General features: G+C 37.9%; 1 protein-coding gene across 3 annotated transcripts in view; it reads right to left on the bottom strand.

Moving 5' to 3' along the window:
* CD109 (CD109 molecule) overlaps positions 1–19,455 on the bottom strand; it is a 208,059-nt gene that overhangs the window by 29,094 nt on the left and 159,510 nt on the right. For all 3 annotated transcript variants that reach the window (XM_049895453.1, XM_049895437.1, XM_049895444.1), the window contains 6 exons: positions 16,713–16,889; positions 7,599–7,680; positions 5,532–5,760; positions 3,807–3,972; positions 1,833–2,023; positions 298–453 (listed from right to left, as the gene is read on the bottom strand). In XM_049895453.1, the coding sequence (XP_049751410.1) occupies positions 298–453; positions 1,833–2,023; positions 3,807–3,972; positions 5,532–5,760; positions 7,599–7,680; positions 16,713–16,889 (1,001 nt within the window). The remainder of the gene's footprint in view (positions 1–297; positions 454–1,832; positions 2,024–3,806; positions 3,973–5,531; positions 5,761–7,598; positions 7,681–16,712; positions 16,890–19,455) is intronic.

The following is a 19,455-nucleotide window of genomic DNA, read 5'->3' as shown; positions in this document are numbered from 1 at the left end:
ACAGGACCTACAAAGAATAGGAACTCAGTGGATGGTAATTCCTTTCCCAATATGACCGTGTCCATTTTTTCTCCTATTCTACCAATCTTTCCAAAGTTTCCATCTCCTTTACCCTTCCCCAACTCAGCAAATTCAACCAAAGGAGGTCATCCTTTCCTCCTTGCCTCTCTAACAGGGCCCTGGGAATAACTTTTTGTTGAAGTAAATGTAACGGAAATAAAGTAGCATTCCATTCTAAAGAAGCACCTACACAGAATTTTAAATATCCACCCCTTGTCCACACACTGCATGACCTACCTCTACCGACTGAAGGAGAAAGCGGTTCTGCGTGTCAATCAGAAACTTCACAGGATTTGGTGAAGTAGGCCCCATCACTGTCACTTGGATATCTGTCGATTCTGTGTTCATTAGGGCTGCAAATTCGGACAGGGCCTTCAAGGCCACAATGGTGTCCTGTTGAGGAAAGAAAAATGTTTGTGCATATAAGTATACAGGTTGTCCCCAACTAATGACAACGTTCTGCTTTGATGACTTCATTGTAAGTCGGTTCTGACGTAAGTCAAATACCTTTTTTTTTTTTTAGTTTTCATTATTATTGCCTTTTATTATCAGTATCTTTATAGATCCGATCTTTGTCTTTGGAGGTTGGAAACACTACATATAAACTTACAGATATGATGACATCAGCAAATTACACGCTGTAAACATTGTATGTAGTACATATTACTAACGATAAGATGTTAAAAAAAAAAAGGATAGTTGTGAATGCAGCTCGTCATAACTTGAATACATAGTAAGTTGGGGACTACCTGTATATCAATGTCTCCAAAGAGTAAATTTAGTAATATTTACAACACCTACTATACATTCATCCAACTTCCTTGACAGTGGGACTCTCTGGTAGGAATTGAATTGTGTCCCCACAAAATACATGTTGAAATTCTAACTCCTGGACCTGTAAATATCTCTGTTTAGATATAGGGCTTTTTTTGTTTGTTTGTTATCTTAATAATATCAGAGTAGGGTGGGTCCTAAACCTAATCACTTCTGAATTATAAAAAGAGCAGAATAGACACAGAAACATACAGTGGGGGAGACAGACATCAGCAATACCAAAGAAGGCCAAGGAATGCCAAGGACCTCATGGGGCTACCGACAAGGAAGGACCTCTCACTACAGCCACATCCTGAATTCAGACTTCTTGTTTATTAGACTGTAAGAAAATAAATATCTGTTCTTTAAAGTTGCCCACTTGTGGGATTTTTGTTACAGCAGCACTAGGTAACTAAGACACTCTTCCTTACTTATCTTTGAGTCTCCTTGGCCTTGTTTACAGGACAGGAGAGCTCAGCAAATGGTGGCTGAATTCAACTGTGCAGCTACTTTTATATCAGTTACCACCAAACCAAACCAAACCCAGTGCCATCAAGTCGATTCCGACCCATAGAGACCCTACAGGACAGAGTAGAACTGCCCCATAGAGTTTCCAAGGAGCACCTGGCAGATATGAACTGCTGACCCTTTGGTTAGCAGCTGTAGCACTTAACCACTACACCACCAGGGTTTCCATATCAGTTACCAGGACAGATGAAAAGTTGCTAAGATAGCTGGGAAATTAATTTATTCCTAATAAACATCAGATATGAAGTTTCATATCAATAATGAGAAAAAAGCAGTATTAGTAGCATAAATCTTTGACTTAAGTTACCAAAGTTTTGAATTGCCAAGTAAGTTTTATGAGGACATAAGAAAGTAACCATATGCTTCCTAAAATATATATGTACACACACGCTCACAGTTTTAAAAAAAAAAAAAAAACTATCATCTCTCACCTGCGTTGATGCAAAACCTCCCAAGCTATTTCTTTGCCTGCTTAACCACCTCATAATCGCTATTCCCTCAGGAACCCGAAATTGCAAGAAGTGTGAGAGTAGCGCGTAAGCTGCAACTTCAATATCCAGAGAGCTCGGCTGCCAAGATTCAGAAAGTTTGGACACTGATGACACCCAGAATTGCATGCCTCCTGTAAGAGAAAAGTAATAACGTTCTGATTAATTAGAAAAGTCACATTTTATGCCACTAAATATTCCTACTCTGGGCCAAGTTCTACTTGACTATCATAAAAATAAATTTTTATATATGTATATACTTATGCCAAGCAAGTATACGTGTGTATGTATTCACACATGTACATATATAAGTATGTACATACATGTCATCTTATTGCCTATATTTGAGGCTGTTTCAACGAAAATACTTTTCCCAAGAGAAATTCCATATGTTTGTCTCAAGACTAAAGAGCTATAAGTAAAAGTAAGAAAAAACATACCCTATTCCAGAAGATAATGAACATAACTTATCTGACCAGCAATCCTAAAAAAAAATTTAGCGCGCACTGGAAAGAGTGCCTTGGAAAGAACTCTGTTGTGGAAATCTGCCATTAACCAGTTCTAATGTTCTGAGAAACCTCTCCCTTCTTCATTATCTGAAAGTTGGTGTTCTAAATTCAAAACCCAAGCTTTCCCAAAGAAAAAGTTGTATTAGGGATCCGAGCCTACTCAACAACCTTCCTGGAGACAATTTTGCACTAGTCCCCAGACGACCATCCAGCTTGATGCCCCCTTGCCCTCTCTCAAATATTACTATTAGGTTGATGATTATACTTAGATGTGATGTAAAATAACTACCAATTAGCCAAGCAGGGAAAAAGAAATGTCAAAGGCTACTTCAGCCTTTACGCAATAATCTTCTAGTCCCTACCAATGGAATAAATGATAAGATTCAAAATAATTTACTGCTAATAATAATATTTTATGCAGTCTCAGAAGTCTCTAAGCATTTTCTACAATTATCCCTTCTTGGATTAACATTTACCTACAATTATCCCTCCTTTGAATCAGTGGGCATCACCTAAAATTACTTTTGGATATCCATATTTCTCCCTCTCACACGTGCACATACATACACAATCTGGATCCCTGACCTTATAGAGGACATTTGGGCAGTAATGACAGCTGTACTTTTTGTCCTTTTTAAGTCTTAAACCAGTCCCTTCTCAAAAAAAATAAATAAATAAACAGACAAAAGCATACACACAACCCACACAACTAAGCATTTTTAGGTACTTGCACTTCAATTAATTAACATTTTAGTTCACACTTTTGAACACTTACTATTTGGTAGGCACTGCATATCATTCCATTTAGTCCTCACCAAACCTACTGCCATAGAGTCAATTCCGACCCATAGCAACCCTACAGGACAGAGAGGAACTGCCCCATAGAGTTTCCAAGGAGCACCTGGTGGATTCAAACTGCCGACCTTTTGGTTAGCCATAACTCTTAACCATTGTCACCAGGGTTTCCAGCGACCCTATAGCAACCGTAAAATAGGTGATATTCTGACTTCACTATTGAGGAAACTGTTGTTCATAAAGGCAAGTACCAGAACCAGAATTTGAACACAAGTCTCTCCAGAACCCAAAGTTTTAGAGATCAGTTAAGTCCTCCAAACCAGAAATGGTATCGAAGAATTGAGGGGGCGACTGAAGTATGTCAGAACGTATCTAAAAGAAGGAGACAGAGGGCCCCAAAATACCCTTGAAAACTCCTACAGAGACTAGAAGCAGCACAGCCATGTCAGGCTCACCTGGATTCTATCCCATGTTTCATTTTTCGTATCATTCAGAGGAGGCAACTGTAATCAACTCATTCCCTGCTTAGGAAATTTTCTCATATAATTTATATATTTCATAATGCATAACACAGTCTAACCCTCCAACAGGTCCTAGTAGTTCCATACATTACCTTCTTGTTCTGCTCTCTGAGTCAGCATATTCAAAGCTTCCTGTGCTTTAGGACTCCTCACCGATGACAGCGCGTAAGTTATAAGAGCTAGAGTGTAATTGTCTGAAATTCCTCTATTGAATTCAGACTCCAAAAAGTTGATAGACTCTTGGACATCAATATTAGGCTTGGGGGGGAAAAAAGAAATTTACTATTCAAAATTACCTATTACTACATATTAAAGTAAAAAGTACATGGAAAGATTCATTCAAAAAATAATTTCAGTGCCTATCAAGCACCTAGGAACCCTGCTGGCACAGTGGTCAAGAGCTTGGCTAACTATAAAAATGTCGGCAGTCTGAATCCACCAGCTGCTCCTCAGAAACCCTTTGGGGTAGTTCTGCTCTGTCCTATACAGTTGTTATCAGTCAGAAACAAATCAACAGCAACAGGTGTCTGTTTGTGTGGTTGGGTGGTTGGGTGGTTGGTTGGGTTGGTTGGTTTGTGAGGGGGAGTTATTAAGCACCTGGCCTTGTCCTAGGCAATGGGAATCAACAATGATCATTGACATTTAAAGGTCTGCCATGCATTTTGAAAATAATACTGCTTTTCAGTTTTTGTAAGTAAAGAGGCACCACTCCTTAGAGGGAATAATAAGTGGTGCTTTGACCAGTGTTTCTTCAGCTGGGTATCATGAATACAAATGAGCTGAAAATACATCTTTAGAAAAATATTTCTCATATTTGATCTCAAGCATTAAAGCTCTAAATTCAGGGAATAAGTGTACCTTCTACATATCTAATACTGAACTAGGAAAATGCTCATTGCCATCTAGTCTATTCTGACTCAACAGCAGCCCTGCAGGACAGAGCAGAGCTGCCCCATAGGGTTTCCAAGGCTGTAATCTTTACAGATGAGCCCTGGTGATGCAGTGGTTAAGAGAGAGGCTGCAAACCAAAAGGTTGGCAGTTCAAATCCACAAGCCATTCCTTGGAAAGCCTATGGGTCAGAATCAACCAGATGGCACAGGTTTGGTTTTTTGGTTTGGTAATCTTTATAGAAGCAGACTGTAATCTTAACAGAAGCATCTTTCTCCTGTGGAGCAGCTGGTGGGTTTGAACCAAAGAACTTTCAGTTAGCAGCCAAGAGCTTAACCAGGGCTCCTTACCTAGAAAAACAGTAGGAGCTTAATAAAAAGAACGGCTGTTTTGGATCATATGGATGCAGGCAGCAATAAGCAGTAAAGGCATCACTAAGACAGGTCTGGAGCAAAATTAGCTCATTAGCATCGCTTTCCAAGTACACACATTTGCATCCAGGCTCCTTTAAAGTGCTTTTCAGAGTACACTTGTACTTTGTATTAAATTAGCAGACACTGTCATTGTTCCATGATAATTAAAAAAAAAAATCTTCCTTCACCACTTAAACTTGTTAGAACAAATTCTCAAAGAATTTTCTTTCCCCTCAAAAATTCACCTGTCCAATGATAAAATATGTATTGACTTATCAATAACCAGCACAAAAGCATTTATATTAGAAAGCATTTTTTAAATACTCTCTTAGTTACTCTGAAAGAGTAAATTAATATTTTTATTCTCTGATTTTGGAATGTGGCCACAAATACAAAGCCAAAGGGTGTCCAAATTCAGATTTCAAATCTTAAGTTTCCAGACATATATTTGACCCAATAAGACCTATATTTCTTCTGATTTCTACCCATCATTTATTAAACTGAAGATGAAATACCTGGTACTTTTTATATCCCAGGAGAGAAGTCACAATATAGGCTGTAAGTGTTACAGGACTTTTATTGCCACCTTGAAGCTCACTATGGATCACTCTTCCTGGCTCCCAAAATTCACCGTTGGATTTCTGACGTCCTCGGAGCCAAGTGTATGTTCTTTGTAATACATTCGGATCAATATCTATGTAAGGATCAGCTTCAAGGAAGCATTTTAAAACAAAAGCTGACAACCTTGGTGAAAAGGGGAAAAATTACATAAAATATACTTTATAAAGTCCTCCAGATAGCACTGAGCAAGGAAAAAACATCATCACATTTTTCCCAGCAGAAGATTCACAAGGTGGACTATCACTAAGAAGGAACACAGGGAAAAAAGACAGAAAAAAGACAACATAAAGGCAACCTCTGCCTAGGAAACTAGGGGGTGGACTCAATTACACCGTAAATGTGGCCATGAAATTCCAACTCAGAAAATATCAGATTTGGAAAGGAATTTAGAAATAAACTACTCTTTTTAGCCTTCTTATTTTATAGATTGAGAATCTGAAACGCCAAGAGAGTTAAATTGTCCAAGGTTACTCATGTTTGGACTGTTTTAGATATTTTCTAAAGAGCATTGCCTTACATACTTCTCTCAGACTTAAAGGCACGGACGAAGAACATGCAGTATAAAATCAAACTTTCCTACTTTTGACTGGGGGGAGGAGAGACAGTTATTTTTTCTCCTATAGGACAGGAGTCAGGAAACCTCAGCCTTGGGCTAAATCTGCCTGGCTGAAATCTGGCCCTCAGGTTAAATATAGCCTGGGCCATTTCCCTGTGACCTGTCCCTTCCCACCTAGGAAGGAAATGAAATGGGAAGGGAAAGGAAGGGTACAAAAAGAATATACAACAGAGACTGCGTATGTGTCTGAAGGCCCGCAAAGTCTAAACTATTTACTGTCTGACCCTTTACAGAAAAAATTTATCCATCCCTACTACCAAACCAAACCCACTGCTGTCGAGTCGATTCTGACTTATAAAAAAAAAAAAAAAAATTTTTTTTTTTTTTATAGCAACCACTAAATATTGTGATGAAAAGAATGTCAAGTAATTCAACAATGGAACCCTCCTATTTATGGATCTATATCCTGACTCATGCCAAAAGAAAATCTGAAGCAGATCTGTTTCATCTTATAAAAGGTTTATTGTGGTAAACATTACTAATATTCAATAATATCCAGTTCTCTTCTACTTCGAGTACACTGAGGAATTCACTTCTCTGCCCCCATGTGACCTGCTCTGACAATGAAAAAGTGAGTAGAAATGTTACTTCTGAGCTGAAGCATCTAATAGCCAGTGCCAGATACTCCAGCGAGATATTCCAGGCTGTTGTTGCAAGCTCCTGAGTCCTGTGCCGAAATGGTGGCAACTGAGGCAAAGACTACAGAGCCCCCTGCAAATCCATAATGGAAATGCAGCATGAGGAAGAAACAAACCCTTGTTGTTACAAACTACTGAGATTTGGGAGATTATTTGTTACCATGGCATATCTAGTCTAACCTGACACAATTAGGCCATCTTTTTCTGAGTACAATATAAAATTGGAGATAGTACAGGGAGACAGTCCAAAATCAGCCACGAAGAGATTCCATTCTAGAGGCAACTGTGCGTGTCCATTACTTAATCCCATCAATACTTGTTTATCATAAAAATAAGCTTACAGAAATTATGTTGACCATGTTGCCACAACACTTGCATTAATCATTAAGGAAAGAACTATGTCACAATCACCTAGTATTTTTAATCAGTTTTTCTTGTCAGCTGCACAATCATCACAAGGCATTTTTATTGTGGCTGTTCCCATAATAAAAGAGAAGTTCATTACTTGTCTTTTCTAAATAAAAATATCTGATTTGTTAATGTCATTAAATCATACTTAAAAGGAGACTCTCTTCTAAAGCAAGACTAGGGGTCAAGTGAAAAGTGGCATCCAAGTCCACATATCTGTCAATATCATGGTCATTTTAACCTAGGGAAATTCTTCCTATTCCATGGCGTGGAAGTGCTCAATTGTTGAAAACACTTACCAAGTGCTCCCAGAAGGGTCGTCATTCCCAAAAGCACTGAAAGAGCCATCCTCCCTTTGATACAGAAGTTCTCTCTGGTAACCTGACAACACAAAAATGGGCATTCAATGTAATCAACTTGTACTGAATGGAAGTTTCTAATCATGAGTGCATACTGAAGAAACGAGCAGAGAAGAGAAAAGGAGACATCAAGTCCACAAATAATACTGATTATTTTCTATTGTAAGTACTATGAGAGATTTAAAATACCAAGACTTTTCAAGCAGAATTTTTAAAATAAGAACTGCAATATCCCCAAATTGGGATTCGTAAGTAAATTCAAAAGAACACTATAGCATAGATGACACTTCTAGCCATTCAAAAGTCAACAAATCAAGGTTAAAGTTTCATTTAACCCCGTGTTCACTATAATGGCTTAACACTTCAAAATTCAAGTTTAAGGGCAAAACAAAAATGTAAAAATACCTCCTATTCTTAAGTCAGCAAGAGAGGAAAAATTTGTTAAATGATTTAGGACAACTGCTCTTAAATTTTTTGGCCCTGGTCAACTGAGGTAAACCAAGAGACCAACTGATCTGCCCACCACACCAATCCCAAATTCATTTAAAAAAAAGAACTTGGTAGTGGTAATGAAGTATTGCTATAGAAGTAAACTGACAAGGGGTAAAAGGCTATGTAGCTGCTTTAGAAATAAAGGGTGGATGGTTCATGTTTGCAATGCAGTGCATATAGGTCTCAAAGTCCAATGACTGAGAAATCGTAAGCCAAACACTACAGGGTTAAACAACCAACCCACAACTAACTAGCTGAAAATGAAGTTGAAGTAGCAATAATTTATTATTAAAAAGCAAATACAGCAGAAACTAGAAACATTTCAAACTCAAGACTTTATCAATGATGGTGTGATAGCCAAGAATTCTCCCTGAAAATTATAGGATTCTACTATCGGCAGGTGAGGGCACCACAGTAGGAGTTTTGCAGTGTGGCCAAGTACAGTCTGGCAATCACACCCATTTATAAGACGTCATATTCAATCCCCAATAAACTATAGGAATAAACAAATTTTACTTCATGAATAGCACATTTTAGAAAAATCAATAGCTATATAGGGTCGCTATGAGTTGGAATCGACTCGACGGCACTGGGTTTTGGTTTTACAATTATTCATATTTGACTAACGAAACATGAACATTCATGGTTTTAATTTTACAGTTAGTCTGCTCCTGCTATGTCCCAAGCCTTTTTCCTTGAGCCTTTTCTACAAGAAGGTCTAGATCTGAGCATCTGATGTAAGTTACCATAAGACAAAAACATGTGGAAAAAAACAAGATACTATGTTTCATGGTAATCTTTAAGATCTATGGTAAAAGAAATATAAACATTTAAAGTGATGACAGAATTTTGCTTAATTTGAGGGAAGGGGGGATTTGGGTTATAATTTTTATGTTTATAACTGAAATATCCTCGTATGACAGCAACTAAATAACCGAAGGAAACAAATCAGTTGCTGTTTGAGTCTATTCCAACTCATGGTGACTCCATGTGTTGTAGAGTAGAACTGCTCCATAGGGTTTTCAGGATTGTGACCTTTCAGAAGCAGATCACCAGGCCTGTCTTCCGAGGTGCTTCTGGGAAGTATCAGACTGCCAACCTTCTAATTAACAGTTGAAGGCTTAACCAATAGCATCACCCAGGTACTCATGCAATTAAACTGTCTACCTTTATTCAACACCAACTATGTATCAGGAACTGTTCAAAGTCCCTTGCAGGTATTAACTTAGTTGATGTTCACAACAACTCTATGAGGTAGGTTCTATTATTATCCTCTTTTTATAGATGATGAGACTGGAACTCAGAGAGTATAAACACCATGCACAAGATCACAAAGGTGGCAGTTAGTAAAGCTAGGAATTAGCCAAGGTCTAACTGGTTCCAAAGCCACTGTCTCCTGCTTCACGGAGCCCTTGCGATGATTAAACATCATAACATATGAAAAATCCTAAACAGTTCCTTTTAGATGGTAAGCTCTCAATAAACAGGCATTAATCTATAACAGAGTGAAGGGAAAGGCTCACTAACCATCCAAACGCAAGAAAAAAAAAAAAGATCCAACTACCAAAAAAAAAAAAAACTTTACACAACCTTTTCCAAGACAACAACACACTATAAGCAAAGTTAAAAGCAGATGACAAATTGGAAGAAAATATTTGGAACCTATAAGGCAGATGAACAGCTAATGTATCTAGTATATGAAGAACTTTTTAAATAAAGGGAAAAAGATTTTTTTTTAAATCTTATAGAAAAAAATGGACAATAGACAAGGACAGTTCACAAAAGAAAACATAAAAATGGCCCTTGATATAGGAAAAAATGTTCAACTTCATTTATAATAAGGGAAACGCAAATTAAAACTACACTGAGATACCACTGCCAATCCATGAGATTAGCAAAGACTCAAAAGCTTAGCCACTCATTCTTCTGGGGAGCCTGCAGGAATCCATTGTTAGAGGGAATTCAAAATAGTTCAGTTTTTATGTAGAAGAATGTCTTTATTCTTTGACCCAATAATTCCCATAAGGAATCTACCCCGAAGAAATACACCTCCAACAATACAAAAATATCTCTACATAAGATTATTCATTGCAGAATTATTTTTGATCAAAAAATACTGGGAACTATCTAAGTCCCCCCAAATTAGAGACTAGTTGAATAAACTATAGTACACACAAACAACGGAGTGCTATAATCAAATGCAAAAACCAAACCTGTTGCCACGGAGTCGATTCCAACTCACAGTGGCCCTATAGGACAGAGTAGAACTGCCCCATAGGGTTTCCAATGCTATAATCTTTACCGAAGCAGACTGCCACATCTTTCTCCCACTGAGCAGTTGGTGGGTTCAAAGGGTCTATCTTTTGGTTAGCAGGTGAGAGATTAACCACTGCTATACAGCCATGAAAAAGAATGAAAAAGATTTCTCTGAACTGATGTGGAGTAATCTCTAGGTTATACTGTAAAGTGCAAAAAGCAAAGTCTAAAATAGCATTTACAGAATGTAAACTTTCTGTAAGAAAAAGAGGAAATATACATGAATAGACTTATTTTTCCCAAAAGAAAGGGAAAGAAAACACAGAAAAAGATAAATTAGAAACTAATGAATTTGGTTACATACAAGGGGTAGGGAGAGGGAGAGACACCCCCTTGAGTATATCTTTCTGAATAATTTGACTTTTGGAAGCATGTTAATGTTCTACATACTAAAAAAATAAAATCAACAAAAAATTAAATGATAGGCATCATTATTAAAACTGCCCTAATTCACCTTAACACATTTTAATTTTCATGTCACTTTGAAAAAACAAAGCATGTGATCTCTTCATTTTTCAGAGGAAGGCAGGGACCACAGACAAGCAAAATAATTTTCTCATATTCACAAAGAAAATCAGCAAAGAGTCCAGGACATTCTCCCTCAATTTCCAATTCAGGACCAAATTCACCAAACAGCCAGAGTTCAATTCTGAATTTAATCTGATAAAAAAACAAAGAAAAAGTTTAGGGTCTTCCATCACTATAGGAGGTACCTTCTGTGAGAAGGACCAACTTCCAGGAGAGGACAACATGCCTCCAAGTCCCTGCAATCACATCAACAACTGCTGTTCCAAGTATGAGATTATTGTAAAACTGGTCTGAGAGATGAGATCATGGAGATGAGATCAGTGCTTATGGAAATTACCTTCAGGTGGCTGACCTCCAATACTCCTCATTAATATCAACAGCTAGCACCACAGGGGCAGCCAGCCCAGAGGAGGAGGGGTGGTAGCCACATGTAATATTCAGTCATGGAGTGGATTTCTTGAGCCAGATTAGATAAAACTGAGGACCCAAACCTCTAGCTCAGCTCCCATGGCAAAACAAAGGAGAAAATCAGAAGCTAGAGAAGACTTTATGCAACTCTCCTTGTGGTGTCTCCTGTGAGATTTTCTTCCTCATCTTAAATCAGCCATACATTACTGGAGAACTCTCTGCTGCTTGTCCTCCAAACCATCCCAGTGTATCAGGCCTAATTTCCATTCCATAAGCAGAAAAAGACATTGTTAATTCTACTGTCATGTTTACCATTGAGTTAGAAAGTAACAGCATAACCAGAATTAGAAGGAACTTCTGCATATTGAAATACAAAAGAAGTCAAGACGCTGTTGGAATAATGACTCATGAACTGCTATTTATGAAGAGCCAGGTATCTACTTAATGGGGTCATGAATTTTCTTTGAAATATCTATGAGTGTAAAATTACACAATTTACCTTGTCATTGTTGTTGTTAGGTGCTGTCGAGTCAGTTTCCACTCATAGCAACCCTATGTACAACAGAACGTAACACTGCCAGATCCCGTGCCATCTTCACAATTGTTATGCTTGAGCTCACTGCTGCAGCCACTGCGTGTCAATCCTCTCGTTGAGGGTCTTCCTCTTTTTTCTGACCCTTTACTTTACCAAGCATAATGTCCTTCTCTAGGGACTGGTCCCTCCTAATAACATGTCCAAAGTATATAAGACATAGTCTTGCCATCGTAGCTTCTAAGGGGCATTCTGGTTTTACTTCTTCCAAGACAGATCTGTTCATTCTTTTGGCTGTCCATGGTACATTCAATATTCTTTGCCAACGCCACAATTCAAAGGTGTCGGTTCTTCTTCTGTCTTCCTTATTCATTGTCCACCTTTCGCATGAATATGAAGTGACACCATGGCTTGGGTCAGGCACACCTTAATCTTTGAGGTGACATCTTTGCTTCTGAACACTTTAGAGGTCTTTCCCAGACAATTTTCCCAATTCAATGTGTCCTTTGATTTCTTGACTGCTGCTTCCATGGATATTGGCTGTGGAACCAAGCAAAATGAAATCCTTGACAACTTCAATCTTTTCTCCATTTATCATGATGTTGTTATTGGTCCAGTTGTGAGGACTTCTGTTTTCTTTATGTTGAGGTGAAATCCATACTGAAGGCTGTGGTCTTCGATCTTCATTAGTAAGCACTTCAAGTCCTCTTCACTTTCAGCAAGCAAGGTTATGTCATCTGCATAACACAAGTTGTTGATTAGTCTTCCTCCAATCCTGATGCCCGTTCTTCTTCATATAGTCCAACTTGTCAGATTATTTGCTCAGCATACAGACTGAATAGGTATGGTGAAAGGATACAACCCCGATGCACACCTTTCCTGACTTTAAACCTTGAAGTATCCCTTTGTTCTGTATGAACAACTGCCACTTGATCTACATACAGATTCCTCATGAGCACAATTAAGTGTTCTGGAATTCCCATTCTTTGCAATGTTATTCATAGCTTGTTATGATCCACGTAGTTGAATGCCTTTGCATAGTCAGTGAAACACAGGTAAACATCTTTCTGGTATTCCCTGCTTTCAGCCACGATTCATCTGACATTGGCAATGATATCCCAATTTATCACTGTAAATATTTAAGTACTGTCCATAGAAACACATAGAAAAGTTCTGAACATATTTTAACTTGGTTTACCTGAAGTGTCAAAATCACATATAAATAAAAGAAGTAAAATTAGCTCTTTGTGACTATGTCAGTCACTTTCTCTGGTAAAAAGCTAACAAAAATATTCTCTGTACTAAAAGAAATCAATATCAACTCCCTCACTTCCTGTGACATGAAATAGAAAGTGAGAACTTTACCAGATTTTTTTTTTTAGCTTCTTCACTATGGCCTCTAGTCAGCATTACAGTTCTGAAAATTATTTTTTCCCTGTTTTTATTTCACTAGAGAAAATATAATGTTTTCAACTAGACTTGGCCTGAGTCTCACTTGAAATAGTGAGCCGCAGGCACTAGGATTTAAATATTTGAAGAAAACAAATGGCTTAAATCTTCCATTAACAGGTTCAGGATTTGCAGTGCTTATCAAAAACAGTTTTCTTTTTTAGTTCTATTTTTCTTTTTGACAGTGAAAGACACTTCATTCAATGATGTAGCTGTTGTTTTGACCAAAACAACAACAGGTTAGGTTATGGTCCTCCTGGGCCAAGCATGATTTAAGTAAAACAATGTGCTGTTCATAAATGGCATTTAAATAATATAATCATGACTCATGCAAAAGCCACTTTAATTTCTTAAAAATAAAAACAACCACAGTATATTTAAACGTCTTTGGCAAATGTGACGGCAAAAGAAAAAACAGTCTCTGAAATGAGACACTGATTTCATAATAAAAATCATTACACCACGAAGCTTTTGTCTGCTACTTTTGAAAATGAAATTTAGTTCAGCATATGAGACAATGTATTTGGAGGAACTCTATTAGCTGATGTGAGGCAGAACATACCCCCAGCTCATTCCTCACATCAGCCCTGATTCCAAATCCTAGTCTCCCTGATTTTGTTCTCTCTTGCCGTGAGTGGTTCCTGATTCCCAACTCCTTGTCGTTTTCTCACACTCAGCCTTTGTCTGTGCCATCCTACATGGTGAAGATCTTTAGACACTGACTCTAGCTCATCTACTTGGGTTCAACACCTTACAGCTCTGTTGGGAGAACACTCTGCCTCTACAATTCCCATCAAGGCCACCTAAGCTGAGGCCTTGGGCCCAGAACATTCTGATAAGAAGACTGGGAATTAGGTCTTTCTCTCTCTCTCTCCCAGTCCCTTCTTGTCAGAGAAGGCTTCCTCCCCATTCTGAGCTCACAGTAACTTTCTCTGTCTCTTACTCATGTGCAGGCACCATACGGTACCTGGCCAACCCCACTGTCTTCATGGCTATGGTAACACCATAGATTGTGCCCCATGGGAAACTGACCCCTTGGTTTTTCTAACCCCTTGGTTTTTCTATCATTCATCAGAAAATGCAGGCTTACAAGATTAATCTTGTAGCTAGAGGGGGAGAAATGGTCTTTCTGGTTATGCACCTTGCTCACAGGATGGCTATGCTGTGTACACTTGAACAAAAGACACCCCCTGGTAACAGGGTACATCTGAACAACGGCCCCTTTCTTTTACCCTTTTCGCCTTTCCAATGTAATCCCGCAAGTATACCCCTCCGGTTTATACTCTTAAAACCCCAGGCCTGAATTCCCCTTTGTTCCCTCACTCACAGCACATCAAGGGAGGGTGTGGAGGTGACTTACCATTTCAACCTTGGACAGGAGCTATTTGAAGGAACCTGGCTTCTGATAAACCCTACTCCATCTACTATCGTTCTTATTAATATATAAGTAAAAAAAAAGACACGTGACCATGTTAGTGAGTCATGTGATTATTGATTCTGATCCAAACAGCCCTCCATTGCCTGATTCATTTCACTCAGAACATCACCGATTTACTCTGTTCTAACCCAACAACCCAAACTCTAACCTTCTCCTTCGCTACAGAGCCCCATTTCCTACCTTAATATTTTATCAGAAGTTCTACTGAAACCTCTTGCACATTAGCCATGCCACCCAAGCATCTTGACTAATTCCTTGTCCTCTTCCATCCTATCCTATTGCCTCTAACAACCCAGGAAACACAGGAAGAGTGTGTATTCCAAAGCCAGACTGCCTGGGTCCGAAGTCCAGCTCTGCTTCTTACTAGCTAGACAACCACAGGTAAGTTAATTAACTGCCCTGTGCCTCAATTTCCTCACCTGTAAAATGTAAACACTACAGTACATCTACCTCATAGGGTTTTTACGAGAATTAAATTAAAACACTGTAAAGCACTTAAACAGGTTTAGTTGTTGTTACTACTATTACATAGAATTTAGGATAAACGAGTCTCTACATAAACAAGGAAACTGGAAGAAAGACTTATACCAAAATAGTATCTTTACTGAGTCTTCCAATTCTTAACGGTGGAAAGGTTAAAAGAAAAGCATAACAGCTTGCCTCTACTTTGCATTTAACCCATTCCTAGGGAGGGAAGGAAGGGAGGGAGGGAAGGACAGAGGGAGAGGGGAAGGAAGGGAGGAAAGGAGGGAGGGAGGGAGAAAGAGAAAAAAGAAGGAAAAGAAAAGGACTTAGAAGTTGGGAAGTGCTGAACTAGACTTTTCTTATATTGCACTGAACAAGGAATTTCCAGTCATTTTGTATGAATCATTCTAATCCTCATGAGTTTGATGGATAGTATGTATCCTGCAAATCCTGCAGACAGATAAACTCAGGCACATAGATTTTTTTTTTCCTGAAGTCCCCTAACAAGGAAGTGCAAAACTGAGACTGTAACTTTTGGAGTATTTCAGGAAATCAAACTTGCCTTATTAAAAATTTCTCACAACTTTTCATTTTCTCATAAGTATAGACTCAGGCCATATACTGAGTCCAAATCCCAGCTCTGCCACATATTTGTTATATGACTCTAGGCAAGCCAGTTGATTTTACTGTGCCTCAATTTCCTCATCTATAAAAATGAGGATAAAGCTAATACTAATTGTGACCATTAAATGAGATATTAGATGCAAAGTGCTTAGAACACTGCCTACCACATAGTAAGTGCCCAGCTAATGTTAAGTGATGTTATTTGCAAGTTGCAGACGCAAAGCATCTGGGTGTCTGTGAATGGTACCAACCTCTCAAGGAGTAAGAGTAGAATCATCACCAGTATGGCATTTTTTGGAGGGGCTGGTAGGCCCTGACCATACAAACATTTCTTCTGGTCCCCACCACACGACACTACATGCGTTTATGTACAGGGCTGTTTTCCCCATTTGAACAGTGAATTCCGTGAGAGGAAAAGCTCAGGTGTTCTCTATTTCCTCAGCACTAGAACTGGGCCTGGCACATAAGAAATACCCCATAAATGTGTAATAAACGAACACTCATTTCTTTAGATTTTTAAAAGACTTTTAAGTTTCAGGCTCCTTATAAAATACAAACCTCTCCAAAAACTAATTCCTTAAGCCATTACTAACAAACATCTAAGTAGCAACTAGAGAACAATTAGCTAAAGTAAGAGTGGTAACAGCTTTCCACTGTTATATTTCTGGCACATTTCAATACCATCTACCCCCAACACCACAACCAAACAGAAAATCTATTTTGAAATATGGTCTACAGAGAAACTTACCTGAAAAAGAAAAAAAAAAATTTTTTAATAAAAGTATGTTTCTAAAATGCTTACCTTGCCTCATAAATGAAAGGGCTTTTTCTCTTAAATTGTCTGTCAGTTGTTTCTTTTTAGTCAAATAATCCAAAACATAAATATTTGGAGCAAAATTTATCATGTTCTGTTCCCCACAGCCATAAGGCATCCTAATCAATGATGCTAAGCCCTTGATGGAAGGACCAAGAATATCTCCTGAAAGTACAAGACATTAAATTCATTCAGTATATACTCAATTAACCGTTACCAGCTGGTAGCAAAAAGACAAGTAAATAACAACTTATCCCAAATGAATGAGTACAGAAGCTACCTGTTGTTTACGTACTACATGTATCACAGTGCTCAGAACAGAATGCAAACATTTGAGAATTTTAGGAAAATGTCAAATAAATGATAATGCAGTGGTGGTGAAGTTGTAGATTATGTGAGAAATTAGGAAAATCTTAGCTCATTTAAAGACATGGCATATACTAAGCAAAAATGAGTTTTAAAAATTTTTTGAACAAAAATGTTAGGAATTGACCATTAAGAAATCATCATTCTTACACAGGAAAGAAATGTTTTATTATTAGCATTCTTCACAATAAACAGATAGAACTTTATTCCAATTTCTTACTAATATACTATAAATACTTGAGAAATGATCTTTTTAAAAGAGCAGCGGTTATAACATTTTCTAATGTGCTGTATTTAGCAACAACAAAGTAGAACTAACAAGTATTACAGTGACTCAGAATCAAAAAGGATTAGGAAAGTTTTTCAAAGTCAATAACTTAAAATTAAACAAAATACATGCTTAAAAGATTTCTCTACCCATATCCTAACACCACGGCTAAGGGAAGTAAGTAAGAATTCAAAAACACAGAGGCTGAGCTCTAATTTGGAGCCCACTGCTGTTGTGCTGCATGGATGAGAGTATCCTTCTATGTCATTTATTCTGGAAACTTACACCATCTCCAATCCAAATGCCTAACGAAAATATGCTCTTAAAAATGTGAATTTAAAAAAGAGAGGAAGACTTCTTTCATAGGAGTAGGTTTCAGCCATGCTAGCATATGATGTCTTAAGCTTTAGATGTTAACTGAGAGAAATAAATGAGGATACAATAGTGCCACTGCAGATTATGTTCTTAATATTCAAAGTGAACATAAATTTAGACTCTCAAAATTCAAAGAAGCAATCTATTCTCCATACATTCTGGGCTACAAAATATATTTTTTAGAAATAGCATCTAAAAACAAACTTGGAAAATTATTTCTTTATACCAAGCTTTAAAATTAAACTTCGAAAGATTTTAATGACCATAGCTAGACTCATTCTAATGTAAGGAGAGGTAAAAGGCAAAAAATCTGTTGTTGTTAAGTCAATTCCAGCTCATAGCAACCCTACAGGACAGAGTAAACTGCCCCATAGACTTTCCAAGGAGCAGCTAGTGGATTTGAACTGCCAACCTTGTGGTCAGCAGCCATAGCTGTTAACCACTGCACCACTAGGGCCCCTCTAAGGAACAGTGGTACACATTTAAAATTCAAGGCTTCTTCTATGAGTGTGTGTGCATATGCATGTGTGCATGTGTATTGCATCCCCCAGCATGTGTGCTGCAACTTCCAGCATCTCAATGTTACAGAAAATGCTTTAAGAAAACAAAATCCATTGCCATCGAGTCGATTCCAACTCACAGCACCCCAACAGGACAGAGTAGAACTGCCTCATAGGGTTTCCACAACCATAATCTTTAGGGAAGCAAACTGCACACCTTTCTCCCATACAGCAGCTGGTGGGTTCGAACCACTGACCTTTTGGTTAGCAGCCAAGCACTTAAACTTTGCACCACCAGGCTCCTTGGAAAACGCTTATTCCCCTTAATAGGCAGATTATTCATTCTTTTTAGGAACTTTTATCTAAGGTTCCCAAAAAAGTTCTCTATATAGGGACTTGGGTTGTTTAGGCTTATAATGAAAAGAATTATACCTGTAGATGAAATGTAAAAGAACTTCAGAAAAAATGCCTAGGTCCTAACACTTGAGGACCTACTAAGCTATTTAAAAAAAAGAAGTCATTAATTAAAACATTTCCTTCAGTTATTTATAAAGCACAACTACATAAACAAACTGTATGGAAGCTATGTTTACTAGTTGATTCAAAAGATCTTTTAAGTTACTGGAAAATGACTAGGAAAGGGTGACTGAAGTCAGTGGGTAGCTTCCTGCTATAAAGTTTACTTGTGCCCTGCAGAGAAGTGCTATAGGTGATCGGCAGAACTACTCATGGAACTTTTTCAAAATATACATGTCCTAGTCATACTGAAAAAAGATTCTAATTTAGTCAGTTTAGAGTACAGCCCAGATGTTTGTGTTTTCACAAAGCTCCATGAAGAGTCTGATATTCACTAGTGGTCAAGAACCACAGAAGCCCGAAGCTCTGCTCTTAGAACTAAACGAAATAAAAAAACAGAAAAACAATACAATTAACAAGACCAAAACCTGGTTCTTTGAAAAAATCAACAAAATTGATAAACCACTGGCCAAATTGACAAAAGAAAAACAGGACAGGAAGCAAATAACCCGAATAAGAAATGAGATGGGCGATATTACACTAGACCCAACTGAAATTAAAACAATCATATCAGATTACTATGAAAAACTGTACTCTAACAAACTTGAAAACCTAGAAGAAATGGATGATTTCCTAGAAACACACTACCTACCTAAACTAACACAAACAGAGGTAGAACAACTAAATAGACCCATAACAAAAGAGA

Source organism: Elephas maximus, chromosome 1 (assembly GCF_024166365.1).
Source record: "Elephas maximus indicus isolate mEleMax1 chromosome 1, mEleMax1 primary haplotype, whole genome shotgun sequence".
Taxonomy (NCBI): domain Eukaryota; kingdom Metazoa; phylum Chordata; class Mammalia; order Proboscidea; family Elephantidae; genus Elephas; species Elephas maximus.
Note: the sequence above shows the minus strand (reverse complement) of the source record. Positions and strands in the feature narration are given on the sequence as shown.